We start from the raw sequence: 26,729 nt of genomic DNA, 5'->3' as shown, positions 1-26,729 counted from the left end.
ATAAATTTTGATAAAATTTTAATATAGATTATCTCCAGATAATACTAGGGCGGCAATAATATATACGCTCAACAGATAATGTTAGATCTACTAAAGATACTAGGAGTATTTTATTGTATTTTTAGATTTGGCGTTTAATTTGTATAACTCCATTTTAATTTATATATTAAATGTTAAATAAAACACCGATTTCTCGAGTGTACTAATTTGTATTTAATTGTTTAAAAAAAATACATAGAAATAAATATTGTCACAATTTTTTCGCTTAGTTACGGCATTTTCAAACGAAACAAATGTCACAAAATTTATTTTTTTAAGTGTTTTATAACAATAAAATACAATAGTACACTAACAAAATCAGTGTTTGATCTAACATTTAATATTTAAATATTTGATTGCCCTATCACCGCGTGATTTTTTTGCTAACAAAACTGATTTTTTTATTCGACTAATTGTAAACATATTCTTTTTTGAAGCATCACAACATCGTAAAATAGATTCATAAAATATTTTTGCTTTGCTCTTGATTTTCGTATTTAAAAAAAAACCTTGAGTTACTTTTCTATGATCCTAGCAATTCCTCAAATTTGACTCTGTTGGACTTTGTGTTTGCTTATTAAATAAACATAATATTTCCCACCCTCTTTTGTTATAAGGCATACGGATATCCTATTACATGTCTTGCCGTCTTGATTACATGAACAATTTGTTTATTCAAAGTTTAGGAATTAAAATAATCTATATGGTATCGCTGAATTTTAAATTATTTAGTATTATGTATGTAATATCGACCCTTTCTCGGCAAACTATCGCAAACGCCACTCGGGTAAAGATCATTTTGTTTCAGTAAGTCTGCTCGAAATACGTAAATGCATAATCCACACACATTTTGAACTGACACTAAAGGTGGGGACTGACCGGAGCATTTCGTCGTAACATATTCGCGGCGAGCATCTGAACATCGGATGGAGTACTCGGTACGAGCCCGGCTCGCTGTACTGACTATACGAATGCTCGCATCGTAACATGTTACGTTACGACGAAATGACTCCGGTTAGTCCCCACCATAAGATTGCTCTAATGTGTATGTTATTTTTTAAAGATCATGAGTACTAATTTCAATACTAATTTTTAGTACATTTACTAGAGCAAAATGATCTTTTCCTACATATATATGCAGGGGTGGCCAAACCGTGGCTCATTGCATCCCTGCGCCCGCTTATTTTTTAAATGGACTTTATAATTGTACCCATCTTAGTATTTTCAACACCAATGTGACCTCTGTTCAATCAGTACAGCCTTCAAAACTTTGCTATACTTCTAGGTGTCTGAAACTTGTGAGATGTTGCTTTCGACAGGATTATTCTTCTTCCTGGCTCCATCCCAACTTATCGTCTTTGAGGACTGTTCTCCTCGTCCTCAGATTATAGGTCCTTACCTCTATCATATACAACGACACCTAGGCCATGCCTTCGAATCATGTTATCTTTCTGTACCATCTGTGAATTTTTTGGTCTTCCCCTAGATGTCTTTCGAGGAAGATCCATGGCGATCGCCTGGTTTACAATATGTTCAGGTTCTCTACGTCCCATGTGCCCATACCATCTCATTTGCCTTTCCTCTACTTTAATATCTATATCGGTTACAGCCAGGCTTCCACGATAGCGTGAACTCTTTATTTTGTCTCTAAGGAGCACTCCAGCTGATCATGTAAACATTCGCATTTCAGCAGTTTCTAGTTGCCTAGGCAACTAGAAACTGCCTATGAAACACCTACTCTAGAGTAGGTGTTGTACATCTCGTCTGTCTAGCATTCAGAGCCATACAGGAGTGCTGGTCTGACAATATGTGGTGTCTATGATAATATAGGCCACTACATACGCTTTTTATGATAATATAGGCCACTGTATATGGAGTTTATGATAATTTATGCCACTATATGTGGTGTTTATGATAGCATAGGCCACTGTATATGGTGTTTATGAAAACAAAGGCCACTGTATATGGTGTTTATGATAACAAAGACCACTGTATACGGTGTTTTTAATTATATAGGCCCCTGGATATGCTGTTTATGATAATATAGGCCACTGGAAACGGTGTTTTTGATAATATAGGCCTCTGTATTTGTAGTTTATGATAATTTGGCGGGTAGGGGTCATTATGTTACTATTCACGAGGCTTAGCCACACAAGTATAATATGTACTAAGATAATATATGAGTCGGTGCATTTGGTTAAAGTGATATTACGCTATTTGCTATGAATTTATGTATATGAATAGATTTTTCATATTTTTATCCGCATCACGTTTGGCCTATTTGAATTATTGTCAGCTTTGTAAATATATATATATTTTTTTGTTTATGCCAATGGACATTTTATTGTTATATTATTTTAAAATACACGAAATTATTTAAAAAATAAACTGAACTGATTATTTATAATGTTTGTTTTTTTTTTCTTCTTCATTTATTACGTGGTCTTTAAAAAAGGTTGAAAATGAACGAGGTCAAAGTTATATTATCCATATTTCTTGATGGCATTACAATCACAATAGTTTCTTCTCCTTACCCTTATATGCACCCAATGGTGCATAGGGCACTGCATCCTATTTGCAGTGTTATCTTGAATGTTACTTACATGAAGGTAAGGTGATCGCTCCTGCGCTACAGGTACCAGTCCAGGGTAATATTAAATAAATATTAGAGTGTTAAATCACTAATATTTATTTTCACCCCCCCTGGGAATCGAACCCGGGACCTCCGGCACGGTAGCTAAACTCGATAACCTTTACACCACGGAGGCGGACAAAAATCTTATAAAAATTATAGTTTTTTTCCATACTTGTTATTTTATTTTTTTAAAAAAAGAGAAATATTTGTGTTTTTATTATTTACACAAATTTTTCAACTTCATACTATTTCTGTGACCCTAAGCAGCTCATTATTAGAAACAGGTATTAAATTGTGGTAGAGTGGGTTCGAACTGAGAAACTCTTGACTTTAGAGTCCGCGACACTAACCACGGGACCACAACCCGACACAATTTAACATCATGAAAACAATATGAACCAGTGATCAAGTAATGATTACCTATTAGAGATCTTATTATTGAGTTATACCATAAATTGTGGGTCCATGGACTGATATGGACTTAAGAGTCTGCGACACTGACCACGGGACCACAACCCGGCACGATTTTATTTGACCCGTGACCGTGATAATAATAAAAACTCTTTATTCCAGCTTGACTAAGTGGTGGGTGCAATACTTAGTCAGCCATATATGTTTTACAACTTTTTTTTTTATACAATGAAATTAAGAATAACAAACAAATAAGACAGTGAAAGAAAAAAAAAAAAAAAAAAAATACTAATAAATTTTGAGAGATGTAGAGGAAAATTAGCTCGCTGGCAAACGCAGCACTGTGCTCCAGTGCCGCCACATGTCCAGCCCCCATCTGTGCTCCACAAGCCGCTTTATGATGAGGTTGGAGCTCTTCATCAGCCTCTCCCGGAAGCCTGCCACTCGGTGCCTTAACAGGCCATCCCAATGTGGTAGGCGTGCTGTGGCAAACATACCACTCGCGCTGCAGTGTCGGGGTAGCTTCATTAAAGCTCTGTAATAAAATAAACAGGATTAAATCCTGCTTTTACTACTTAACAGTTGAATTTTGGAGAGAAAATTTATCAGTGCAGAAAATCATTACCAACAAGTTGAAATAGGACTGCCCGAACACTGCTTGGGTTTACAACATTGTGAGGTTTATTATCCAGGATTCGGACCTCACATACTAATAATAAAAGAGTTTCTGCTCAATAAAAAGCTTCTTCCATCTCACCAATAGATGTCTCTAGTGAAGTTCTAGTGATTCAAGAACAATGTTTCAAAATTGGTTCATATATATAGAACTTCCAAGAATTTGAGTAGTGTGGTTGTCAATTAATGGGTAGAATTGGTGAACGTTACACTTATGTAAAGTAAACCTATGACGGTCGTCAGCCTCGTAAATGCCCATATTCTTCTTCATCTTTGATGAGATGTCAAAAATAATACTGCTTGGGTTAGTCAATACAAACAAATTTACAAATAAAGGATTTTTTTTGAGGTTTTGTTTTTTCCATTTCACCATGAATAGACTGAATGACCATTATGCGCGTCGTAGGTTCGGTGAATGGGCCGATAATAATGTTCAGCTTGATCCTCTTTCAACGTAAAATTTTGATCACCGATGAGGCACATTTTTGATCAAATTGCTATGCCAATAAGGGGAATTGCCGAATTTGGAGTAGAGAAAACTCAGAATCCTTTGTCGAGACGCCCTTACATCCGTTAAAAGTCAATGTTAGGTGTGCTATGCACCATTGGAAGCGGATAAGGGTTATAAAAGAAGAAATATATGGTATGAAAAGGATGGAGTTATAGAAAGGTAAGGAGCTAGAAAAAAATTAAATATACTTATATTTAAAAAAAAAAAAAATTAAAATATATATTTAAAAAAAATGTGTTTGGAAACACGTCCGGCCATAGCGCAGCCGTTTGGTTCTGAATTTGAACGTTCGAGATCTCAGCCTTAAAGTGTCGCCGAAAAACTTCGTACTGAGCGACAAGGAGCTATTGCTTGGGACACTGTCAATGACAGTGGTGTAGGTACAGTAAAACCTCCATATAACGGACCTCTATTTAACGAACTTCGGATATAACGTACAAAAACTCCAAGTAATGAAGGTACCCTGGGTATTACAATATTTATTTTAAAAAAAAAATAGGAATATGTTTGTTTTTATTATTTACAAAAATACTTCAATTTCATACTATTTCTGTGAGCCTGAGCGACTCTTTATTAGAAATAGGCATCAAATTGTGGTAGAGTGGGTTCGAACCGGGTCGACCCGGGTATTTTTACCCGGGTCAACACTTCTGAATTCAATAAATTATTTGAGACCGCTCAGTTTCACTCAAATCACGTTTTGTTTGGCATTTTAATTTTAAAATAATGAAGGTTTAAATGTAAAGTAGATTTTTTTACTTTTTGACTGATTCAAATAACTGGAGAGCAATGTTTCACTTTAAAACTGACCTTTGAAATTAGTAATTATAGTTTACAACATTTTGAGTGTGTCCAAATATTTTATTTTCTGGCGTTTCTCATGTGTGTGATTATAATCCAGGATTCGGATCTCACATACTAATATAAGAGTTTCTGCTTAATAAAAAGCTTCTTTACATCTCACCAATAGATGTCTCTAGTGAAGTTCTAGTGATTCATGAACAAGGTTTCTAAATTGGTTCATATATATAGAACTTCCAAGAATTTGAGTAGTGTGGTTGTCAATAATGGGTAGAATTGGTGAATGTTACACGTGTGTAAAGTGATCACTTAAACCAGCCTATGACGGTCGTAAGCCCCGTAAATGCCCAGACTTCCATATTCTTCTTCATCTTTGATGAGATGTCAAAAAATAATAGTAAATATAGTGTTTTTAAATATACCACGCCCCTAACTGTCGTAGCAAGTAATAAGTAGTAGGTGAAATCCATCAAAATACGATACAACCCGAAAAGATTGCAAGAATTCATATTTAAAGACATAAACCAATTCTGTAGGGGTACTTAATACATTTGGCCACCACTGTATATTTAAAAAAAGATTTATGATATATTTTAAACCTATTTTGTATGACGGACTTTCGGCTTTATCGGACACCCCCTCCCCGCAATCAGTCCGTTATATCGAGGTTTTACTGTACCTCTATCTAGTGGTTATGCTAATTTGATGTCCGCTACGTTTATCTTGAATCTGACCGGAATACAATGAATGACAAATAAGTTTAAATATATTTTATCCAGATGTTTCGATACAGCATTATTTAACAATAAAAACAAAATAAATTTCGGTATCAATTTTAAAACAATTATTAACCATATCCGCTCCCTAGATGGAGCATATGGAGTCCACAAACTGTATCCAGGCTTTTCTGTCGGCAAAACAATACTCTTATTAAAATTCAAGCATTAATGTAGAAGAATATGGCAAAACAATACTCTTTTTAAATTCAAGCATTAATGTAGAAGAATATGGAAGTCTGGATATTTAAAGGCTTACAAACTATCACAGGCTGATTTAAGCTATCACTTACACATGTTTTATTCACCATTCTATCCAGGATCTACCATACATTTCATAAAGGTCTCTGCTAATTTAAACAAAACTTACTAAACTCAACTATAGATGGTGCCACGAAGTAGCATGTGAAAGAAAGGTAAAGGTAATGCATAAATATATCTTCTGAAATTTAAGTTGTGTGTTTGTAGAGCATGGACAGAATGGTGAATGTTACACGTGTGTAAAGTGATCACTTAACCATCCTACGATAAGTTATAAGCCCTGTTAATAAACTTCCATATTCTTCTTCATCTATTTTGAGATATCAACATGTAAAAATCAGTCCTAACTAGAGAAACCCACATTTGTGAACACACTCAAATTTGTACGCACTCAAAATGTTGAGATAAAATAACTGGTCAAATTATAAGCTGCACATTTTTTTAAATCATGTTTTCAGGCGTCTTCCAGTATGTAAAAATAATCCGCAGTTCTGATCTTGCATACATCTACATAATTTAGAAATCCAAAAAAACTCAAACTAATAATAATAATTAAATAAACAATATATAAAAATCTTCACCTTTGCTTTTTATTTTTCCTTTATTTTCAAACTCCACCCCCTTGACTAACCCCCCTCCCCCTAACTTATCCCCGTCTTTATTTATGAACAGATAATTATTTTTGCTTTAGTTTATATGTAGACCTAAAGATGTAAGCATAGCTTCCGAAACTAGTCGTTAAAATAAAATAAATATAACACAAGTGGTAAAAAACAAATGTTTTTATTTTACAAGTTCATCATGTCTTACCACAAAGTGAATGCCGAAACAATAATTAAAGATGTATTTATATGTATATATAGTTCACAAATAAATGTTTAAAAAAAGTACTATTCACTCGTAGACACTATTCACCTTCTTGTAACGTTGACTGCATAATTTTTTGATATAATGGATTCCCAGAATTCGACTCGTGCATGTAGAATGTAGAAAGATACATATCTAACAGTCACGTATAAACACACAAACATTAGCTTATTGAGCAGTACCATAGCTCAGTCGAATACCAGAGATCGAATTGGCAGTCGCGTCGGCATACTGGTGACAAGCCAAGATCTCGAATCATGCGGATTTAAATTTGTCGTTGATCGGTAGCGGAATTAATGTGACACAAAATGAACATAGCGAAGTCAAGTTTATGCCACATGCTTCGAGTCGGAAGGAAGTACTGTAACCCCCTCAAACAGGAATCTAAAATTACAAATCCGGCCGTAAACAAGAATATCTTATCAACTGGCGACGTTTTTAAAACATCAAATGGACAATCGGGCGATGTAGCAGGGGAAATGAATGAAACGAATGGAAAAAATGACGGGATAAAGGTAAAAAACTTCAATGAGATTCCTGGACCGCGATCTATACCAATTTTTGGAACTTTGTGGGCTTATATACCCTTGATCGGTAAGTTATAATTGTTTTTATAAAATGGGTATCCTTATAATTTAAGGCTGAGATCTCAAACGTTCAATTTCAGAACTAGGCGGCGCTTAGGGGATAGACTTGTTTCCAGGCACATTTTTTTTAGAACACACATTGGAATTTGACCTTTTAAAAGAATATATACATATATTGAAATAATATTTTTAATTTCGAATAGTGAAATAAGGAAGGAATGCAAAGCTGAGATAAGCATTATCGATAAAATTAAGAAAGGTGTGTTGAGATGGTTTGGACATGTAGAACGAATGAGTGAGGAAAGAACGGTTAAACAAATTTATGAGGTGAATGTAATTGGGAAAAGGAGCATAGGAAGACCGAGAAAAACATGGCACGATCAGGTATGCCAAATACTTGAAAGTGGTCAGGTTAGGAGTCGTAACAATCGACGGGTATGTATGAGGAGATGCATGAACGTGGAAGAGGCTAAGAATGTTTGCAAAGACAGAGTGGAGAGGCGTTCTATTCTCTCTGCCTACCCCTGCGAGGAAGCGGCGTGATGGTTAGTTAGTTAGTTTTTTTTTATATTTTTCATAATTTTTTTAAGCCTTCTTACCTTCCAACCAGTTTTTTCTTTTTAAAACCATATATTTAATTCGAAGAAAAACTCACATTTTCAATACAAAAACGTTGTTTTAACACATTGGCTTCGGGTCGCACATATTTATACGTTTCAGAAACCTTGTGTTGCGGCGGGGATGCACATTTTTGTGATAATATGTGACATTTTTGATATCCACATTCTTATTCATCTCTGTTAAGATGTCAAATTGTAAAAATAACTCATAAGTAGATAAAATCCTGACTTGTGAAGTATTTAAACACATTCAAAATGTTGAGAAGAAAAGCACCCTTGAAATATTATTTTATGAAATTGGAGCTATATAAATTATCTAAAATTATTATTGATTGTATTTAAAACTTTTTTGATTTAAAAATTGAATTTATTTTGTGAATTTGTATTTTACCTTAGTTAAAAAAAGTGTGTTGACTGTGAAACTGAATTTAAAACATTTGGTTTTCGGAGTTATGTCAAGGATTTCTTTACTGCTGCAGCCTTATGCTGAATCAGGTAAATTAATGTGAGCTTTAGAAATGAAAGAGTTCCCATTTCTGCCCTAGACAAAGGACCACAAAGAATGGGATATGAAGCAGGTATAGACATCGGCATATAACCTTTCCAACGTTCATAGGGTGACCATGGTGAAAAAATATAAATAAATTACATATTTTTTTTGGATTATTTACACGATTTTTTTTTACATAGGCACCAGGATAATAAAGCTACAGTGCAAATGATGTTGACAAATATATAAACCAGTACATATTTAATTTAGTTAAAAGAAATTATCTTCAATTAAATTCCACACAACCATTTCCTAATCTTGAAATAATAAAATGGTCAATAAATGCAAAGATAGTAATGCATACAATCAAATTTGTCTAGAATTTTAGAAGTTTCGCTTAAGGCGTAGTATTCGTTAAGTCGTAACTTAATTTTCTCTAAATCCAAGTAGCATTTTCCGTAATCCATTTTTTTTCATAAAACACCGCTTTAATAAAAAATCACATTGAATTGAAATAATAAAATGGTTTTGAAAAGAACTTTTTGAGAGTTCTTGAAAGGTAAAGAGTTTTTTTTCTTTATACATTCTAAAAAAAAATAATATCCAATACACATGGTTTAAAAATAACTGACTAACCATCACGCCGCTTCCCCGGAGGGGTAGTTAGAGAGAATAGAACGCCATACCACTCTGTCCTTGTAAACATTATTCGCCTCTTCCACGTTTATGCATCTCCTCATACATACCCGCCAATTGTTACGACTCCTACCTAACCTTTAAAATTATCGGGCGTGAATAGACGTGTGACCTCTCCGGTGGTCTCCGGTGGAATGATTTCTGCGTTTGCGAATATCTCCTTAAAACACGAGAGTCTCACGTAAATTTAAAAAAAAAACGGATTTTGTACAATTTAAATAATTCTAACATGGATATCCAAAGTATGTGTTGGTTTTGAATTTTCAGGTAAATATAGCTTCACCAAGCTGCATTTGAATTGTCTGAGGAACTATAAGGAGTATGGGCCTATCGTGAGGGAAGAAGTCATTCCAGGCGTGAACATAGTTTACCTGGCTGATGCTGACGATGTGGAGGTGCTCCTGAGATCTTCGGGCAAGTACCCTGAGAGGAGGTCGCATGTGGCCACAGCAGCGTTCAGGAAAAGCAGGCCTGACAAGTACAAAACTGGGGGTCTGATTGCTAGGTAAGTACCGCCATACCTCGCTTTACGGCCTAGATACGTTCCACGAAACTTGGCTACAAAGCGAAAAGCCGTATAAGGAATCAATTATTAATATCGTAAAACAAATTCATACAAATTCAATGGGATCGGTTTCCAAACTTGTTAAAAATGTAACAAGGTTTATTAATGATAAAATGCATTATCATTCAAAATGAATTTTATCTTTTATTTCATTTAAACAAAAAATACATACAAGAACATACATTTGTACTTAAAATAATAACAGACTCCAAAAACCAACAATAATCCATAAAAAAATTAAACAACTTCACGTTAATTTACGTATTAATTTTTTAATCAAACGCAGATTTTTTTAGTCTACCAAGTTTTATTTTATATATTATTTTATATTATGTTAACAAAAACACATAAAAAATTAATATTGTGACAATTGTTTCGCCTAGTTATGGCATTTTCAAACGAATGTGAAGATCAAATGGACTGGCGATCCTTATGTAGTTTTACAATTCTAAGTGACAGTTTTAATATGTGCAGCAATAATTTATGTGAGACAACAGTAGCTAATGCTCATGTTACATAAAATATGTGTACATATATATACGTATATTTTTTTTAAAATGGCTTTAAAACGATGAAGAAATGGTAACCTGTCGTCATCATTTTACGCTGGTAAGGATTGGCCTGGTTTAAAAAAATGTCCAACGTTGTTTGTCTTACCTTCTTGCCTATTATTCGTTCTTCAGTGATTTATAACAGCTGCTAATGGCTGAGTTAATTCCTCGAGAAACTTTAGCGCTACTTTCGACGTCAAGATTGTTTTCAAGGAGGATGTTTATTTCTTGTTCAAAAAAGGAAAAAGTTTTCGACAAATTTTTTGATGTTAGCTGTTTGGATACAACAGGCTCTGTCTCTTCATTAAATTATCAAAGATAGGTCTTAAAAAAACATGAATATATGGGTTCATGTATGTTAATTAGTTTTAATGAAATTCTGAAAAAAAGCTGTTTAAAGGTATAAGGTTGACATTTTTTGAATATATCTTTAAGAAATTCAAAGCTAGAACACTTTTTGTTACATCGATTGATTTATTGTGCATTCTAGAGTACACTGCTTAGTAATTAAACTTTTTTATTGATGTATTGCTTGTAGCAATGGACCAGAATGGTGGAAAATCCGCAGCCTATTTCAAAAACCTCTCTCCAGTCCCCAAAAAGCCAGTCTGTATATTAGCCAAACTGACTTGGTAGTCGGTGAATTTGTTGAAAGGGTGAAAGGAATATATACAACACCTAAGAACAGTTCAAACGAACCAAGAGACTTCTTACAAGACTTGTCTCGACTAAATTTGCAGTGTAAGTGCGAGAAAATTATATACTACACCCTGTTTGCCACATTTTGGTCATATTTTATTATCCATTTTTATTTAAATCAGTACCTACCTGTTGTACACAAGCCATGATTTAATAATTATTGTGTTTTTACAAACTGAATACCTACTTGGAATTAAACATAGATTTACAGAGCATTAAAAAAATGCTAAGTGGTGATATATAACCCATGATTTTAATAATTACAAGGTGATATATTTTTAAGCATAGTACCTACTTAGAATCATACTAAGGTTTAGAGAGATATTTGTTTTTTTTTTTAAATTTAAATCAGTACCTACATACGTGTAGTAGGGTAGACTGGGTACGGTTGAAACAAAGGACGGTTGAAACAGAGCAAATATCTTGCAAACCGTATGCGGTAGGGTGAAGGGTCCAAGGAACGAACAAAGCGGACAACAAGTTCAAACACGAATATGCCATATCAAACAGTGTTGCATCGCTCGCCGCACGGTGCAGTTGCTTGTAGGAGGTCCTATTGTATTTTGATTACCAAAAGTAAGTATTTTTGTTCTGAGAATTTTCCTTTTATTACGGTTTCTATTGAAACGATATTATTGAGTATGATTTCGTGTTTGAAATGAAGCTTGTAGAACACGATATAGTGATTAGTTTTAATGAGCCATTATTGTTAACATTACTATTTTCTTTTTTCCACCTAAAGGAGGGGTTGGGGACGGTTGAAACATTTTTTGTGGGTACGGTTGAAACAACATATTTTTTCAGTTTTCCTGTTTTCTAGACTTCGAGGGGGGAGGTCGACTTGTCGAGGTATACATACGCTTATGAGGAGGTTAAAGCAGGAGATTCACTGCGAAAAGCGGCGGAGAAGCATGGATTAAACCAATGTTCGCTCATTAGATATATACAAAAGCGAGATGCATCTGGTGAAGAAGAAAATGGGATATGAACCCCACAACGAAGTTTTTAATAAAGAGCAGGAGCAGGAGCTTGCAAAATACTTGCTACTAAAAAAAAACAGAGAAAGAAGAGATAAGAAAGGAACATGAAATAAGGTTGAAACGGATGAAAACTAAGTAAGTCAAGAAAAGATTGGATGGAGGAAAAAGTAGAAGGATCGTTAAAGGAAAAATAATCATAATACGCAACAGGAATCATCATCAGAAGAGGACGAGTGCTATTGTCTTATTTGTCTGTCACTGTATTCAGAGAGCAAATCCGGTGAAAAGTGGATACAGTGCACCACTTGTAAACTGTGGACTCAAGAAGACTGCACAAAAGGTGGTCTTAGCTATGTTTGCCACAATTGCGACTCGGAATGATCCCAAAGCTAGATTTTCGCTTGATTTATGACTAATCAAAATGAAAGAAGTGTTTCCTTTTAGTTTATTCACAGATTATTTTCGTTCTATTTGTTTTTTTTTAATGCCATTGTTTTTAGTTGTTTTTGTTCATTACATATCTGTAGACTGATTAATATTGTCATGCGGTGCCAAAATTATTTATAAAACAAAAATAAATAATGAATAAAACGTCTTACAATATTAAATATTGATTTATTTGCGTGTGTTTAACTGACCCCAATTACTGTTTCAACTGCCCCTGGTATGGGGACGGTTGAAACAAATCGGATATATTTTTTAAATTTGATCTGCCACTAAAAATAACACACCGGGTACTGAAATAATTCTTCCCATTAGTAGACAGAAACACACTCTTGTATTTAATGCATCTTCATCATCGCTTGACTTGTTAAGAACAGTTCTATGGACAATATAAGCAAAATTGTTTCAACCGTACCCAGTCTACCCTACGTAAGCCATGATTTTAATAATTAGTATGTGATTTTAAAAAAATGAATGCCTATTTGGAATCAAATATAGATTTACAGAGCTTTTTTTTTGGTTTTCAGATATAAAAACTATGTTTTTAATAAATATGTACGTACCTATATATAATCGTATGCACTTCAAATTAAACGTTTTACATAACGAATTGGACCTTATTTTATTAATAGATTTATATTATCCACTGACACTTCGTGATGGAATTGCATTTTTAATTTATTATTAGATTAAAACCAATATTTTTAGCTTTTCCACTTTTTTATTTGACCAGCGACCGGGTTTCGTCGTTACCGACATCATCAGACTCATCACCAGTCTGATGATGTCGGTAACGACGAAACCCGGTCGCTGGTCAAATAAAAAAGTGGAAAAGCTAAAAATATTGGTTTTAATCTAATAATAAATTAACTTATTTTATTAAATAAAATGGTTGGAAATTTTCAAAACTCGAAAAAAAAATATTGTTCTTAAGACTAGCAAGTACGTTAGTCATCAAATTGGCTAGCCTGCGCGGCGCGTTGTCATCGTCTGTGAGCGCAATGTGTACTCAAGTTTTCAAAAAAAAGTTTTCAATACTACCAAAGTAGTATTGATTAAAAAATCATGAGTACCTGCATCACTTTGAATGTATTTACCAAAATTACAACTTTTTTATAACGTCCAATTTGTTTTGTATAACGTCGAATATGATTTGTAAGGCATCAAATTTGAATTATCAAACGTCTAATTTGATATAACAAACGTATGATTTGATATTTCAAACGTATAATTTTATATATCAAACGTCTAGTTTGATTTGTTAAACGTCCAACTTGATTCGTTAAACGTCCAACTGGATTCGCAAACGTTCCTAAATACACACTTTGTAATTTAAGAGTAATCATTACTTGTCTTTATTCCAGTGATCTGCCTTATCGCATTTGACGTTAAAATCAATAGTTTCACACCCGACGAAATGTCACCTGAATCCAAATCCTCGAAAATAATACAAGCTTCGATGATTTCAAACAGTAACACGATCAAGACGGACAACGAACCGGCCATTTTCAGAAAATTTAAAAGCCCCGCTGTGAAAAGTCTCAACAAAGCGCAAGAATATTTAGAGAAGTATTTTTATTTGATTTATTAATTTTATTACTAACTATATAAAATATCAGGTCAAATAGCGCGTACGCCCATGTTCGAATATTTCCAAATTTTGTCAAGATTTGGAACTACTAACGCCATCTATTGATGATTTGACACAACTAAATCATTTATCGACTGAACAAAAAAACGTGTTTAAAAATGTCGTTGTTGTTTTACTACTCGAGAGATAAATTATAATTATTATTATTGTTTTATTTATTTAATATATTTACATTTTTATTTATAACATAAAACATTTGAATCATTTATACATATGGAGAACTTTTATATTTCGATTCGCTGTGCCTCTCCATAATAAAAGAGAATGTGCTCTTGTGCATGGAGAGGGACTTACACTCGGGGTTTAATGTTATATAATAAAATATATAATAGTCTTTTTTTGTATATTTTTCAAGATTTAAAGGTATAGAGCTTAAATTTTTTTCTTAAGTATTTTTATATCATCTATTTTTTAAATTTCTTTAGGGAGTTCATTGAAATGTTTGATTGCCAAATATTTGAAGTATGAAGTATAAATATTAAGTATAAGTAAAAGTATTATATAAAAGAATATTTATTTTGAGTGTTCCAGTACTTCTAAATACTTAGATCTGATAATAATGTTGGTCGATTGATATATCGCCATTTTTCACAAGCATTGTTAAATTAATCATATTAGAAATGTGTACACTTTCATTTTTTTCTTTTCCATTTATCTAGTCTGAACCTGTCCGCCTCCGTAGTGTAATGGTTAGCGTGTTTAGCCACCGTGCTGGAGGCCCCGGGTTCGATTCCCTTATCTAATATATATTTAATATTACGCTGGACTGGTCCCTGAAGCGCAGGAGTGATCATCTTGCCTTCATGTTAGTAACGATCAAGTCAACCCTGCGTCAATGCGATGCAGTGCCCTATGCACCATTCGGTGCGGATAGAAGAAGAAGAAGAAGTATGAGCTAGTATATAATAAAACAAATCACTTAAAAATAATATTTTACAATTTAGGGTTGCCCTAGAATTCATAATAAAGAAGAAAGAAAGCCTTGAGAATAATATATCTTCACTGGATGGATCCACTGAAAGGGAATCGTCCCTGCTCGAGACATATCTTATGAATCCTGACATAGATATTAAAGACATCATAGGAACATCTGTGGATTTATTACTGGGAGGCATTGATACGGTAAATATGGTTATGTTCAGAATTCAGTGAAACCTCTATTTATCGTTTTTAAAGGGACCTATTAAAATAAACTATGTATGCGGGAAAACAATGAATGCGGAATTAAGAGGTCAATACTTAATCTGTATAGCCATTCGTGGGCTGAAATTCTAAGAAGAATACAGGTTTCAGATGCAAAGGTATTTATTTAAAAAAAAATACAAACCTGAATAGAATTTTTAAAAATACTAAGTTCATTGATCCAAATTTGTGTTTTAACTGTTAAGTCAATAGTATATTTTCGGCTTTGCAATTAGTATTTTTACTCATCGGTTATTGAATGTGCGTTGTAGAAAGTTTTCTTTCAAAAAGTATGCATGCTTCTGGCAATGCAGGTACAGGCAGCGGCTTCTTTTCATCAATATCGACCTCTCCTGCTATCGGTTACACAAGATTGCGATAGTTTCTATCCCATAAGTTGCCGTTGAATGTAAGAAAATTGAAAATAATGTAAAAAACAGACAAAATGTACCAAATATGCAGCTTAATTCGAACGATAAATGCGGTGAATGGTGATAGAGAAACGATCGATGCGATCTATTTTAGTATGAAATTAATTCGGGATACAAGAAATAAACGACACATCCGGGAAAATGATTATTCGAGGAACGATAGATAGAGGTTTCACTGTATTTTCAATATAAAGTACACTCCCGATTTTCCAGGATGGACGGTGAAAAAAATCCCGTATATGTATCCTATTTCTGTCTAATCCAAAAACATAAACGAGGACAATTTTAAAACTGCGCTATATAGCTCACTCCTTTCAAGACGTCATAAATAAAAAATTGTCAATTTTCAGTTGTACATGTTTTCGGAATGCCCAGAAAATGTACTATATATGGTTTCGCCACAGTGCGAAATGAAACTCAAAAAAAATAGTTATTCGAAGGACCAGTCTTATGGCATTAACAATAAGACGACGATTCTACAAGGTTGAAATATTTAGATCGATTTGGAGTCGTGTTACTCTCCCGAGTTAGTTCGATGATTTATGCTCGAACTTTCAAGTACTAAGGGACGGCGAGTTCGATAAATATCTAATAGCACATATGAATAAAGAACTAACCTTTTATTCTTATATTTGGTCTTGATCCAGCGCTGGGATCAGGGCGATTCTCTCTTGATGGTGGTGATGGGGTCACAAAATACAGCGAGGTATTCACAACAATTCAATATAGAGCGCCCGCGTGAAGAGTCAAATTGCAACTGTTTTTTACTTTTGTTTTCTTTTGTCTTGTATTCGGGCAGTCGGGCGTCGTTCGAAATTCAAAACGTACTACCGATAAGTACCGGCCAAACCATGCCCCCCGCCTTGGAAGTTCCTAGAGCTTCCGAAACCGTCGACGCAAACCGAAAGAACCACGAACTCCAAAACGATCAAACACGAATGTTGAAGAGAGAGAAATAATATGGAAAAATACTTAAATAAAGGGATAATTAAATAATTCATTTCAATTTGAACCATAAGAGGTTTGAGGTAATTCTCTCAACACTTTCACTTGTTCGGAAACGTCCAATTCAATACAATTGGAAACTTAATGCAAAAACAAACAAACAAAAGAAAAACTGAGATAAAAAAAATGCAAAAACAATAGATAAACAAACTACTATTGATTTGGAATTGGACACAGTTTAACAACTGGCCTTTTGAAGCTGGTGGTTTGGGTTCTGACCAAAGCCACTCTGGCAATACCATCGGTGCCAGGGTATAATTCTTCTATTCTTCCTAGAGGCCAACGTAAAGGAGGGATGTCGTCTTGTATAATTAGAACTAAAGTACCCACAGTTACCGGGTGATCGGGTGTACACCACTTTTGGCGCACTTGCAATGTATGCAAGTATTCCAACCTCCACTTTTTCCAATATTCTTGGACTAAACTGTCTAATAACCGTTTACGATAACCTAGACTATAACTGTTTGTTTCCAAGGCCGGAAGAGATTGCAAAGGTGTAGACATGAGAAAGTGGGCGGGAGTAAGGACTTCCGGATGAGGTTCGCCCGATAACACACAAATGGGTCTAGAATTGAGGAGAGCCTCTATCTGTACTAATACCGTAAGGAGTTCTTCATAAGTCAGTAATTGACTTCCTATTACTCTATATAAGTGTGATTTGAAACTCTTAATATTTGACTCCCAGATTCCACCAAAATGTGGACTATGAGGTGGAATTAATTTCCATTCTATACGACGCTTAAGCATTTCTTTGCTTATAATATTGTGGTATTCCTGCGATACGGTTAACTTATAAATATCTTCTAACTGTGCCTTAGCTCCAATAAAATTTGTACCATTATCTGAGTACAAACATGATACAGGTCCTCTTCGCGACAAAAAACGTTTGAACGCGGCTAAGAAAGTATCGGAGGATAAGTCCGAAGCAAGTTCAATATGTACGGCCTTAGTTGTTAAGCAAATAAAAAGACACAGATAAGCCTTTTGAGAACGTTGTCCGCGCTTTCTAGTGAGAGTAATGTTTAGAGGACCCGCGTAATCAACACCTGTGTGGACAAAAGCTTTTGCCTCCTGTATCCGATATGATGGAAGATCAGCCATTTTCGGAGTTGGATGTGACGGAGACATGCGGAAGCAGGCATTGCATTTATTTACTCGCCCTCTAATGACGCTTCTGGCAGAAAGAATCCAAAATCTTTGGCGCAGGATAGACATAAGGAGTCCCGATCCCGTATGTAAGTGAAATTTGTGGTACCGATCTATTATTAAATCGACCACATGGTCTCGTTTTGGAAGAAGCGCTGGGTGTTTGGTTTCAAAAGGAAGATCTGCTTTGGATAATCTTCCTTCAATGCGTAAAATACCTTCTTCGTCTATAAAGGGACTCAGACGTTTCAACTGTTTTGATATGACCTGAGACCCCTTTAATTGGCTTATTTCGTCTGAAAAATGCATGCTTTGGACCGCTCTAATAACCACCTTCTCAGCTTCTATCAAATCTGAGACTGTAACTGTCACCGAACAAGGTAACCGTTTTAAAAAACGTAAACAATATACAATTATACGAAGAAGCCTGTCCCAACACGAGACTCTTTTAGACAATTCGTAAAACTCCAAACAATTATTAACGAATGTATTCGTTGTTAGAAAAACTTTAGAACGTTTGTATTCCAATTTTTTATCTTCGGATTCTTCAAAGGAAAATTTAGTTATAGGCCACGTAGAGCAATCTTCCCTAGCCCACGGTGGACCGTTTAACCACAGAGGGTGGTCAATTAATTGCGCGGGTGTCAACCCGCGAGATATACAGTCGCTTGGATTTTGCTTACCATTGATATGGTAAAAATATTTGGGATCAAGAAGTTCTTGAATCTTGGTGATCCTATTTGCGACGAATGTGTCAAAACGATGTGGTGATGAGTGAGTCCAGTGTAGAGCGACTGTCGAGTCACTAAAGGCATATATATTTTTTACTGTACACCTTGAGGAAATTGTATCGATGACAAATTTAATAAGCTTTGCTAATAATAAGACTGCGCAAAGTTCTAATCGAGCTAAAGACACAATTTTGAGTTGAGCTACACGACTCTTGGCTAGAATAAGACTTATTTCATTGGGATTGGTTGGAACTTCTATGCACGTATAAACACAGGCGCCGTACGCGCGTTTGCTGGCGTCTGCAAACCCTAATATGTTTAAAGTAAATAATTCCGATTCAAAGCCTAAAAATCGAGGTAATTTAAATCCTTTTAGCAGAGGCAATTCTTTTAAGAACTTTTGCCAGGTAGTTTTTATTTCCTCAGGTGGCAATTCATCCCACCCTAACTTACGAATCCATAAAGCTTTGATTAATAATTTCGCATATAAGATTACTGGAGAACAATAGCCATTGATGTCCCACAACTTTGCCACCGTTGACAACATTGTGCGTTTGGTACATTTAGGTATTGGGCTACATTTTACAGAAACTGTTAAAACATCTTCCTTAGGACACCAATCTAATCCGAGAATCTTAAGGTTATCCTCTTCATTGTCAAATTTAACTTTACTAGTTAAACGATTACTTTCCGGAATAGCATTCATTACTTCCGCCGAGTTGCTTGCAAATTTAACTAATTCAAAACCTCCTAATTTAAAAAGTTCAATTAGACTTAGCGCCAACTTAACACCTTCTTCCGTTGTGCGAGTGGACGTGCCTAAATCGTCCATATAAAAATCTTCGGACGCGATTTTGGCAGCGTATGGATATTTATCATGTTCATCTTTAGCTAGCTGCTTTACGGTACGCATAGCTAAGTAAGGACTACATCTCAAACCGAAGCACACGCGATTAAACTGGTACATCTTTATTACGTCATCAGTTTTAAATTTATACAGGATATTGAGAAAACGACGATCTTTAGGACGTACAATTAAATTTAGAAACATTTGCTTGATATCCACGCTGAGTGCAATTGGAAATAATCTGAATTTTAGAATAACGGCGGGTAATTCTGCTTGTAAATTAGGACCTGGATGTAAACAATCATTCAGAGAAAGACCCGACGTAGTCACCTGACTGGCGTTTAGGACAACTCTAAGTTTTGTAGTGAGTTTGTCCGCTCGTTGAACTCCGTGATGAGGTATGACATAAAATGGCTCGTTAGAATTACTAAGTGGTATGGGAGAAATAAATTTATTTTCGAGATAATCTTCCATGACCTTATCATAGTCACGACGCAGAGTGTCATTTTGATTAATTTTGCGTTCTAACTTCTGATAGCGAAGTGTCGCAGTTGTAAGTGAATCTCCTAAACAAGATGGATCTCTATTAAAGGGTAGTGCTGTGACGTAGCGCCCAGTGCTATCCCGATGTATGTTTGATTTATAAAATTCTTCACACTGTTTTTCCCCAGATGAAAAACTTGGTTTTTCACTCGAAGGTGCTTCTTCTAATGTCCAAAATCTGGATACTAGTGACTCAATTGATTCCTTAGAAGTAGTCAAAAAATTATGAATAGGAGGACGAGTATCGTCCTTATCGTAACTTATCAAAGAATTGGCCGAACCTACAATTATAAACCCAAATGCGGTCTCTATAGCGTCTGGGTTTCCTGGCGGTCCACTTATTCTTTTATCTCGTGGTATTTCAGTAAAGACTTCAGCACCCGGTAATATGTCTACTGGTCTTGAAATGTGGAAGTCTCTGTCGGCTAAGGACAAGTCTTTTAAATAGTTGAGAGATGAGGTATTAATCTCGGAAACTGGAAGGTTATCGGTTATCTTATTTAAAACTAGTGGTTGAATACTTAAATTATAACTAGGATCATACTGCGATTTTAAAACTAAATTTGTTACACCTTGAATTGGTTGCGAAGTATTTGACGACTCGAGTTCAGAAATTTTTGTCATCCGTATAAGTGTGTCTTTAACAAAATAAAACTTCCTTTTGAAAACTGTCAAGCTCTCAAAATTCGGTTGAAAATCTGGATTTAACTTCATTTGCAACACGTTTTCATTATCACATAAGTTTTTAAATTCGGAAAAATCATTGTCAATTTCCGATGCCTGTACTCTAAATTCTTGTGTAATTCGCGTTTCTTTTTGACTTTGATAAACATGTTGAGCTTGTTTATGCAGCTCTTCGATTTCCGCCAAAATATAATCTTTTTTTGCTATCGCCAATTTAAGTTGTATTTTATCATTCATGTTTACGTAATGCTTATTGCAGTAGCAATATTATCAAAGGGAAACAAATTCACAAGAAATTTAAATATCGAATTTAGTATTGACACCAAATCCGAAACGCTCACAATCGTAAATAGGTACGCTAGTAATCGTAAATATGTAAATCCGGTTCGATAGGACCAAAAATGGTTTCGCCACAGTGCGAAATGAAACTCAAAAAAAATAGTTATTCGAAGGACCAGTCTTATGGTATTAACAATAAGACGACGATTCTACAAGGTTGAAATATTTAGATCGATTTGGAGTCGTGTTACTCTCCCGAGTTAGTTCGATGATTTATGCTCGAACTTTCAAGTACTAAGGGACGGCGAGTTCGATAAATATCTAATAGCACATATGAATAAAGAACTAACCTTTTATTCTTATATTTGGTCTTGATCCAGCGCTGGGATCAGGGCGATTCTCTCTTGATGGTGGTGATGGGGTCACAAAATACAGCGAGGTATTCACAACAATTCAATATAGAGCGCCCGCGTGAAGAGTCAAATTGCAACTGTTTTTTACTTTTGTTTTCTTTTGTCTTGTATTCGGGCAGTCGGGCGTCGTTCGAAATTCAAAACGTACTACCGATAAGTACCGGCCAAACCAATATATGTACAGAAAATGTACATATTTTAAACTTAATATTTACCCGCCATAAGGCAGAAAATGTTGTTTTTGCATTTTGAAGATATTGTTTAATTGTTTTTTAAAAATACTAAATATTTTTCAAATGGAGAAAAAACCTTCAGGTTTTACCTAAAAAGATCTGTTGCACAGTAAGTTCAATAAGTGGCTCGATATATTTTTAATACATTGTATTATATGTTTAAACTTTAAAAACGTTCTCCCGAAAAATCAAGTTTTTTGATTTATGACGTTCAGGAAATGAGTGAGCGATTAGTGATTATGTATACAGGTTTTCACTTCAAGTTGGACGTTTGACAAATCAATTTGTACGTTTAAAAAATCGAATTGGACGTTTTAAAAAACAAATTGAATGTTATATTGTATTTTATAAAAAAACTATAATTGTTAAAAATATATTAATAGAAGAAATCACGATTCAAAGTAGTAGGTGCTGAAATTTTATTTTAATTTTTAAATAAAAAGAGAAATATTTGTATATTAATTATTTACACAAATATTTCAATTTCATACTATTTCTGTGAGCCTGAGCGGCTCATTATTAGAAATAGGTATCAAATTGTGGTAGTGTGGGTGTGAACCGAGAAACTCTGACTTAAGAGTCCGCGACACTAACCACGGGACCACAACCCGACAAATCATGTCTGAAAACACATCTCGCTCACAGACTAAGACAGCTTACCGCGCAGGCTTACCAACTTGACGACTAACGACGATGTTCCAGTATCCGTCTCTTTTGATGTGGTATGCCAGCTGTCACGACTCGTTTTGGAGGTCTTCCAGACGGCCTTTTTCCGTGTGGGTTTTCTTGAAGAGCAAGTATATTCTCTTGCTTTCTATTAACATGAGCATTCCAGGACCGTCTTCGCTGTATTCCCATCTGACTATATCTTCCGTACTACACATTTTCCGTGTTCCTTATTCGATCTCTTAAAGTGTTTCCGGCTATGCACCTTAATGTTCTATTTCTGAAGTTCTAAGAAGAATGATAATAATATTACATTCTCCTTATCATTCATCGTTAACTTTGTGTAATACCACTTAAAAAGAGTGTTATATTACCATACCACAAAGATAATAACATTAGTACAAACATATTTAATATTACTATACCACAAAGTAATTGATGCTTTTAATATACAAATTATATAATAATCCGCCCGTAGTGTAATGTTCAGCACGCTCGGCTACCGTTCTGGAGGTCCCGGGTTCGATTCCCAGGGGGGGTCAAATAAACATAAGTGATTTTTTCACTCTAATATTTATTCAATATTACCCTGGACAGGTACCTGTAGCGGAGGGCTGATCACCTTTCCTTCGTGTGTTAACTGTCAAAACAACACTGCGTTTATTATAATGCAGTGCCCTATGCACCATCGGGGTGCAGATATAGGTTTGAATGAATGAATAAAATAATATTTGTAAATTCATATTTTTAATTACAGACATCGTTTTCCACCAGCTTCTTACTGTATCATTTGGCCAAAAATCCAGATGTACAGGACAAATTGTTTGACGAGGCGGCAGCACTCCTTCCTAAGCCGGATGAAAGGGTGACTGGTGATGTTTTAAACAAGGCTTCTTATCTAAAAGCTGTGCTGAAGGAATCTCTAAGGATTAACCCAATTTCTGTTGGCATTGGTCGAACAGTCACCAAGGATATTGTTTTGGGAGGGTACCACATTCCCAAGGGAGTAAGTGAATTTATTTAATATGTTATTTAAAAAAAAAATGTACCTATCTAATTAATTGCCAAGTACGCGCTAGCGGCGTGCTACCGATGTCTTGTAAGGTGTATCCATAAACCTACAAAGATCATTAAACGGATTTTTATTTTTTCCTCTAAATAAAAAAAGATATTTTATTTAAGTCTGTGTTGGGAATAGGAGGGATAATGTAGAGAGTCAGGAACTTCTCAGCATTTACTTTTGCTGGGACGAAACCACATAAAACTCCTGGTTATAAAAGTAAATTCTACTTTAAGTTTAAAAGCGGGCATTTTCTTCAGGCTAAAAGCTTTAAATGACAGGGATTATTCAAACAGGGATGTAAGAGTTAACATTTTTTGCCAGTATACCCACGATATGTATATATATATATATATACATATATATATATATATATATATATATATATATATATATATATATATATATATATATATATATATATATATATATATAAACATATATATATATATATATATATATATATATATATATATATATATATATATATATATATATATATATATATATATATATATATATATATATATATATATATATATATATATATATATATATATATATATATATATATATATATAATATATATATATATATATATATATATATGGGGTGAGGCGTGGTCACTTCTTTAGGTTAATATGGATTTAATTCTCTTTTCTGTGTAGAGAGGCACATTTTCAGTTTTATTTCATTGGGTTTTGAAAATGACATCTCCATTAATTATCAATCAAATCAATATTAATTAATAAATTTGGACATTTCTGTCAAGTTTTTCCAGCATATAACTGTCGGTCAAGACAGTGCATGATATGGTGGCATTACGTTTCAGACCATAGCTGTAACTTCCAGCCAGGTGACCAGCAACTTGCCCAAGTACTTCGACAGACCTGAAGAGTTCATCCCTGAGAGATGGTTGAGGAGCAGTGGGCAGTACAGACCGAGCAATGCCTTCGCTTCGATTCCCTTCGGCCACGGACCACGAATGTGCATAGCGAGGCGACTAGCGGAGCAAAACATGCACATCACTTTGCTCAAAGTAAGTGTAATGGATAATGGTACTATATTAGATTTTCTTTTATTAAAACCTAAATTAACCAAGTTTAACCAAACCTAACCTAAACAGCTTTTGAAGACAACAGCTGGAGGCGCGTTGCAAAAGCCTGGGTGAGGACCTATCCGATATCGGATCCGTGATAGTTCATAAGGAACTATCACGAGAGGTGGTATCATACATCGCTCACTCCTTTCAACAACGTCATATATAAAAAAACTTGATTTTTCAGATCGGTTTTAAATTTTAAGAATACAATAAAATGCATTAAAAATAAATATCAAGCCACTTATTGAACTTTTTACTGTGCAACAGATCCTTTTTGGTGAAATCTGAAGGTTTTCTCCATTTGAAAAATATTTGGAATATTTAAAAAAAATAATTAAACAATACCTTTTCTTCAAAATGCAAAAGCAACCCTTTCTGCCTTGTAGCGGGTAAATATTAAGTTAAAAATATGCCGCTTTTGCTGGGATATAGTACATTTTCTGGGCATTCCGAAAACACGCAGAACTGAAAATTGTCGATATATGTTTTGGTATATGACGTTGTTGAAAGGAGTGAGCGATATGGTAAAAGACATTGGTACCATAAATCAAGCTAGGATACAAAATGCCCAACCCTCTTCAAGTAGAACGGATGGCCTGTTGACGACAGTCAACAGTCCGGCTTTTCCTGAGGAATTTTACATGATTTCTCCCAGCAATGAGCAAATGCTGACAAGTTCCTGTTTAGCCCACACTAGATTATCCCTCCTTTCCCCAAAACAGATTAAAATAAACCATTTTTTAGCTAGCAGAATAAACTCCACTTAAGGTGGGAGAATCGACAGCCTGCGATTTAATTATCTTTAAACCCAGATAACATAATGTTGTTGAATTTTTTGCTTAAAACAAAGTTTTTTTCGAAATAAATAAATGGTTTTGAAAAGAAAAGAGTTATTGAAAGGTGAGGAGTTAAAAAAAATATTTTCAATATATACTCAAAAAAAAAGAAATTCCAATAAATATTCTTTAAAAAATTTGTGTGCAGACAACACGTCTGGATTCTCGTGTAGGCAGCCACGTGCTGAATTTGTACGTTTGAGATCTCACCCTCAATGAAACAATTGAACCTTGTACATAATAAAAGAGGTAAATAATACATGCAACTCCCATCTAAAAAAAACTTTAATAAATATATATATATATATATATATATATATATATATATATATATATATATATATATATATATATATATATATATATATATATATATATATATATATATATATATATATATATATATATATATATATATATATATATATATATATATATATATATATATATATATATATATATATATATATATATATATATATATATATATATATATATATATATATATATATATATATATATATATATATATATATATATATATATATATATATATATATATATATATATATTGCAGAACAGTATTTTGGGTATAACCAAATCTTTGTTTTGATCATAATTCAAATGGCTTCTTTCTTAAATTTTCAGATGGTACGCAACTTTGAAATCGGTTGGGAAGGAAAAGATTTGGAAATTGTCTCGAGGGGAATAAACGAACCCAGTGGACCTGTCAATCTAACGTTCAAACAGAGGAAGATATGAGATAAAATATGACTATTTGTGTTTTATTATTGTAAAAGAAATGAATTAAAACCATTTGCATAATAAAAACTGTGTTTGTTAATATTTTCATCCCTATATTTTGAATGCCTTTTGTCCGCCTCCGTAGTGTAATGGTCAGCACGCTCGGCTACCGTTCTAGAGGTCCCGGGTTCAATTCCCAGGGGGGGGGGTCAAATAAATAAAAGTGATTTTTTTCACTGTAATATTTATTCAATATTACCCTGGACTGGTACCTGTAGCGGAGGGCTGATCACTTTTCCTTCATGTTTAAACGATCAAAATATCACTGCGTTTATATAAGGCAGTGCCCTATGCACCACTGGGGTGTGGATAAAGGTTTTATTATTATTATATATTTTGACTGCTATTTTTACCCAGAAATGAAATAAAAGTATTATATATATATATATATATATATATATATATATATATATATATATATGTAATACATATAATATGTATTTGTATTATATATATATATATATATATATATATATATATATATATATATATATATATATATATATAT

General features: G+C 34.1%; 1 protein-coding gene and 1 long non-coding RNA gene across 3 annotated transcripts; one reads left to right on the top strand and one right to left on the bottom strand.

Annotated features, from left to right (window-relative positions):
* Positions 1-1,782: 1,782 nt before the first annotated feature.
* LOC148304836 (uncharacterized) lies at positions 1,783-19,469 on the bottom strand. The gene is made up of 3 exons (XR_015838289.1): positions 16,490-19,469; positions 9,741-9,927; positions 1,783-3,620 (listed from the first exon to the last, which is right to left on the bottom strand). It is a non-coding gene; the product is annotated as an uncharacterized LOC148304836 (long non-coding RNA).
* On the top strand, positions 7,035-26,248 carry dib (Cytochrome P450 302a1, mitochondrial). Of its 2 annotated transcripts, XM_088267604.1 has the most exons (8): positions 7,043-7,570; positions 9,637-9,874; positions 11,024-11,226; positions 13,973-14,177; positions 15,204-15,381; positions 23,177-23,425; positions 24,312-24,518; positions 26,066-26,248. In XM_088267604.1, exons 1-8 carry the CDS (start codon positions 7,285-7,287, stop codon positions 26,177-26,179), a joined length of 1,680 nt encoding a protein of 559 aa, XP_088123730.1. In that variant the 5' UTR covers positions 7,043-7,284; the 3' UTR covers positions 26,180-26,248. The 2 variants fall into 2 exon arrangements, with proteins under 2 accessions (XP_088123731.1, XP_088123730.1); XM_088267605.1 differs by lacking the exon at positions 23,177-23,425 and having other exon boundaries at positions 7,035-7,570; positions 26,066-26,236.
* Positions 26,249-26,729: the final 481 nt, after the last annotated feature.

Source organism: Brachycentrus maculatus, unplaced genomic scaffold (assembly GCF_059751285.1).
Source record: "Brachycentrus maculatus isolate JH-2025_06_01 unplaced genomic scaffold, ASM5975128v1 h1tg000301l, whole genome shotgun sequence".
In the NCBI taxonomy this organism is placed as follows: domain Eukaryota; kingdom Metazoa; phylum Arthropoda; class Insecta; order Trichoptera; family Brachycentridae; genus Brachycentrus; species Brachycentrus maculatus.
Note: the sequence above shows the minus strand (reverse complement) of the source record. Positions and strands in the feature narration are given on the sequence as shown.

Coding starts and splice junctions, on each gene's coding strand:
- dib (XM_088267604.1), top strand. CDS start 7,285: ATGAACATAGCGAAGTCAAGTTTATGCCACATGCTTCGAGTCGGAAGG. Junction 15,382..23,176: donor TACTGGGAGGCATTGATACG/GTAAATATGGTT, acceptor TTTTAATTACAG/ACATCGTTTTCCACCAGCTT. Junction 24,519..26,065: donor TGCACATCACTTTGCTCAAA/GTAAGTGTAATG, acceptor TTAAATTTTCAG/ATGGTACGCAACTTTGAAAT.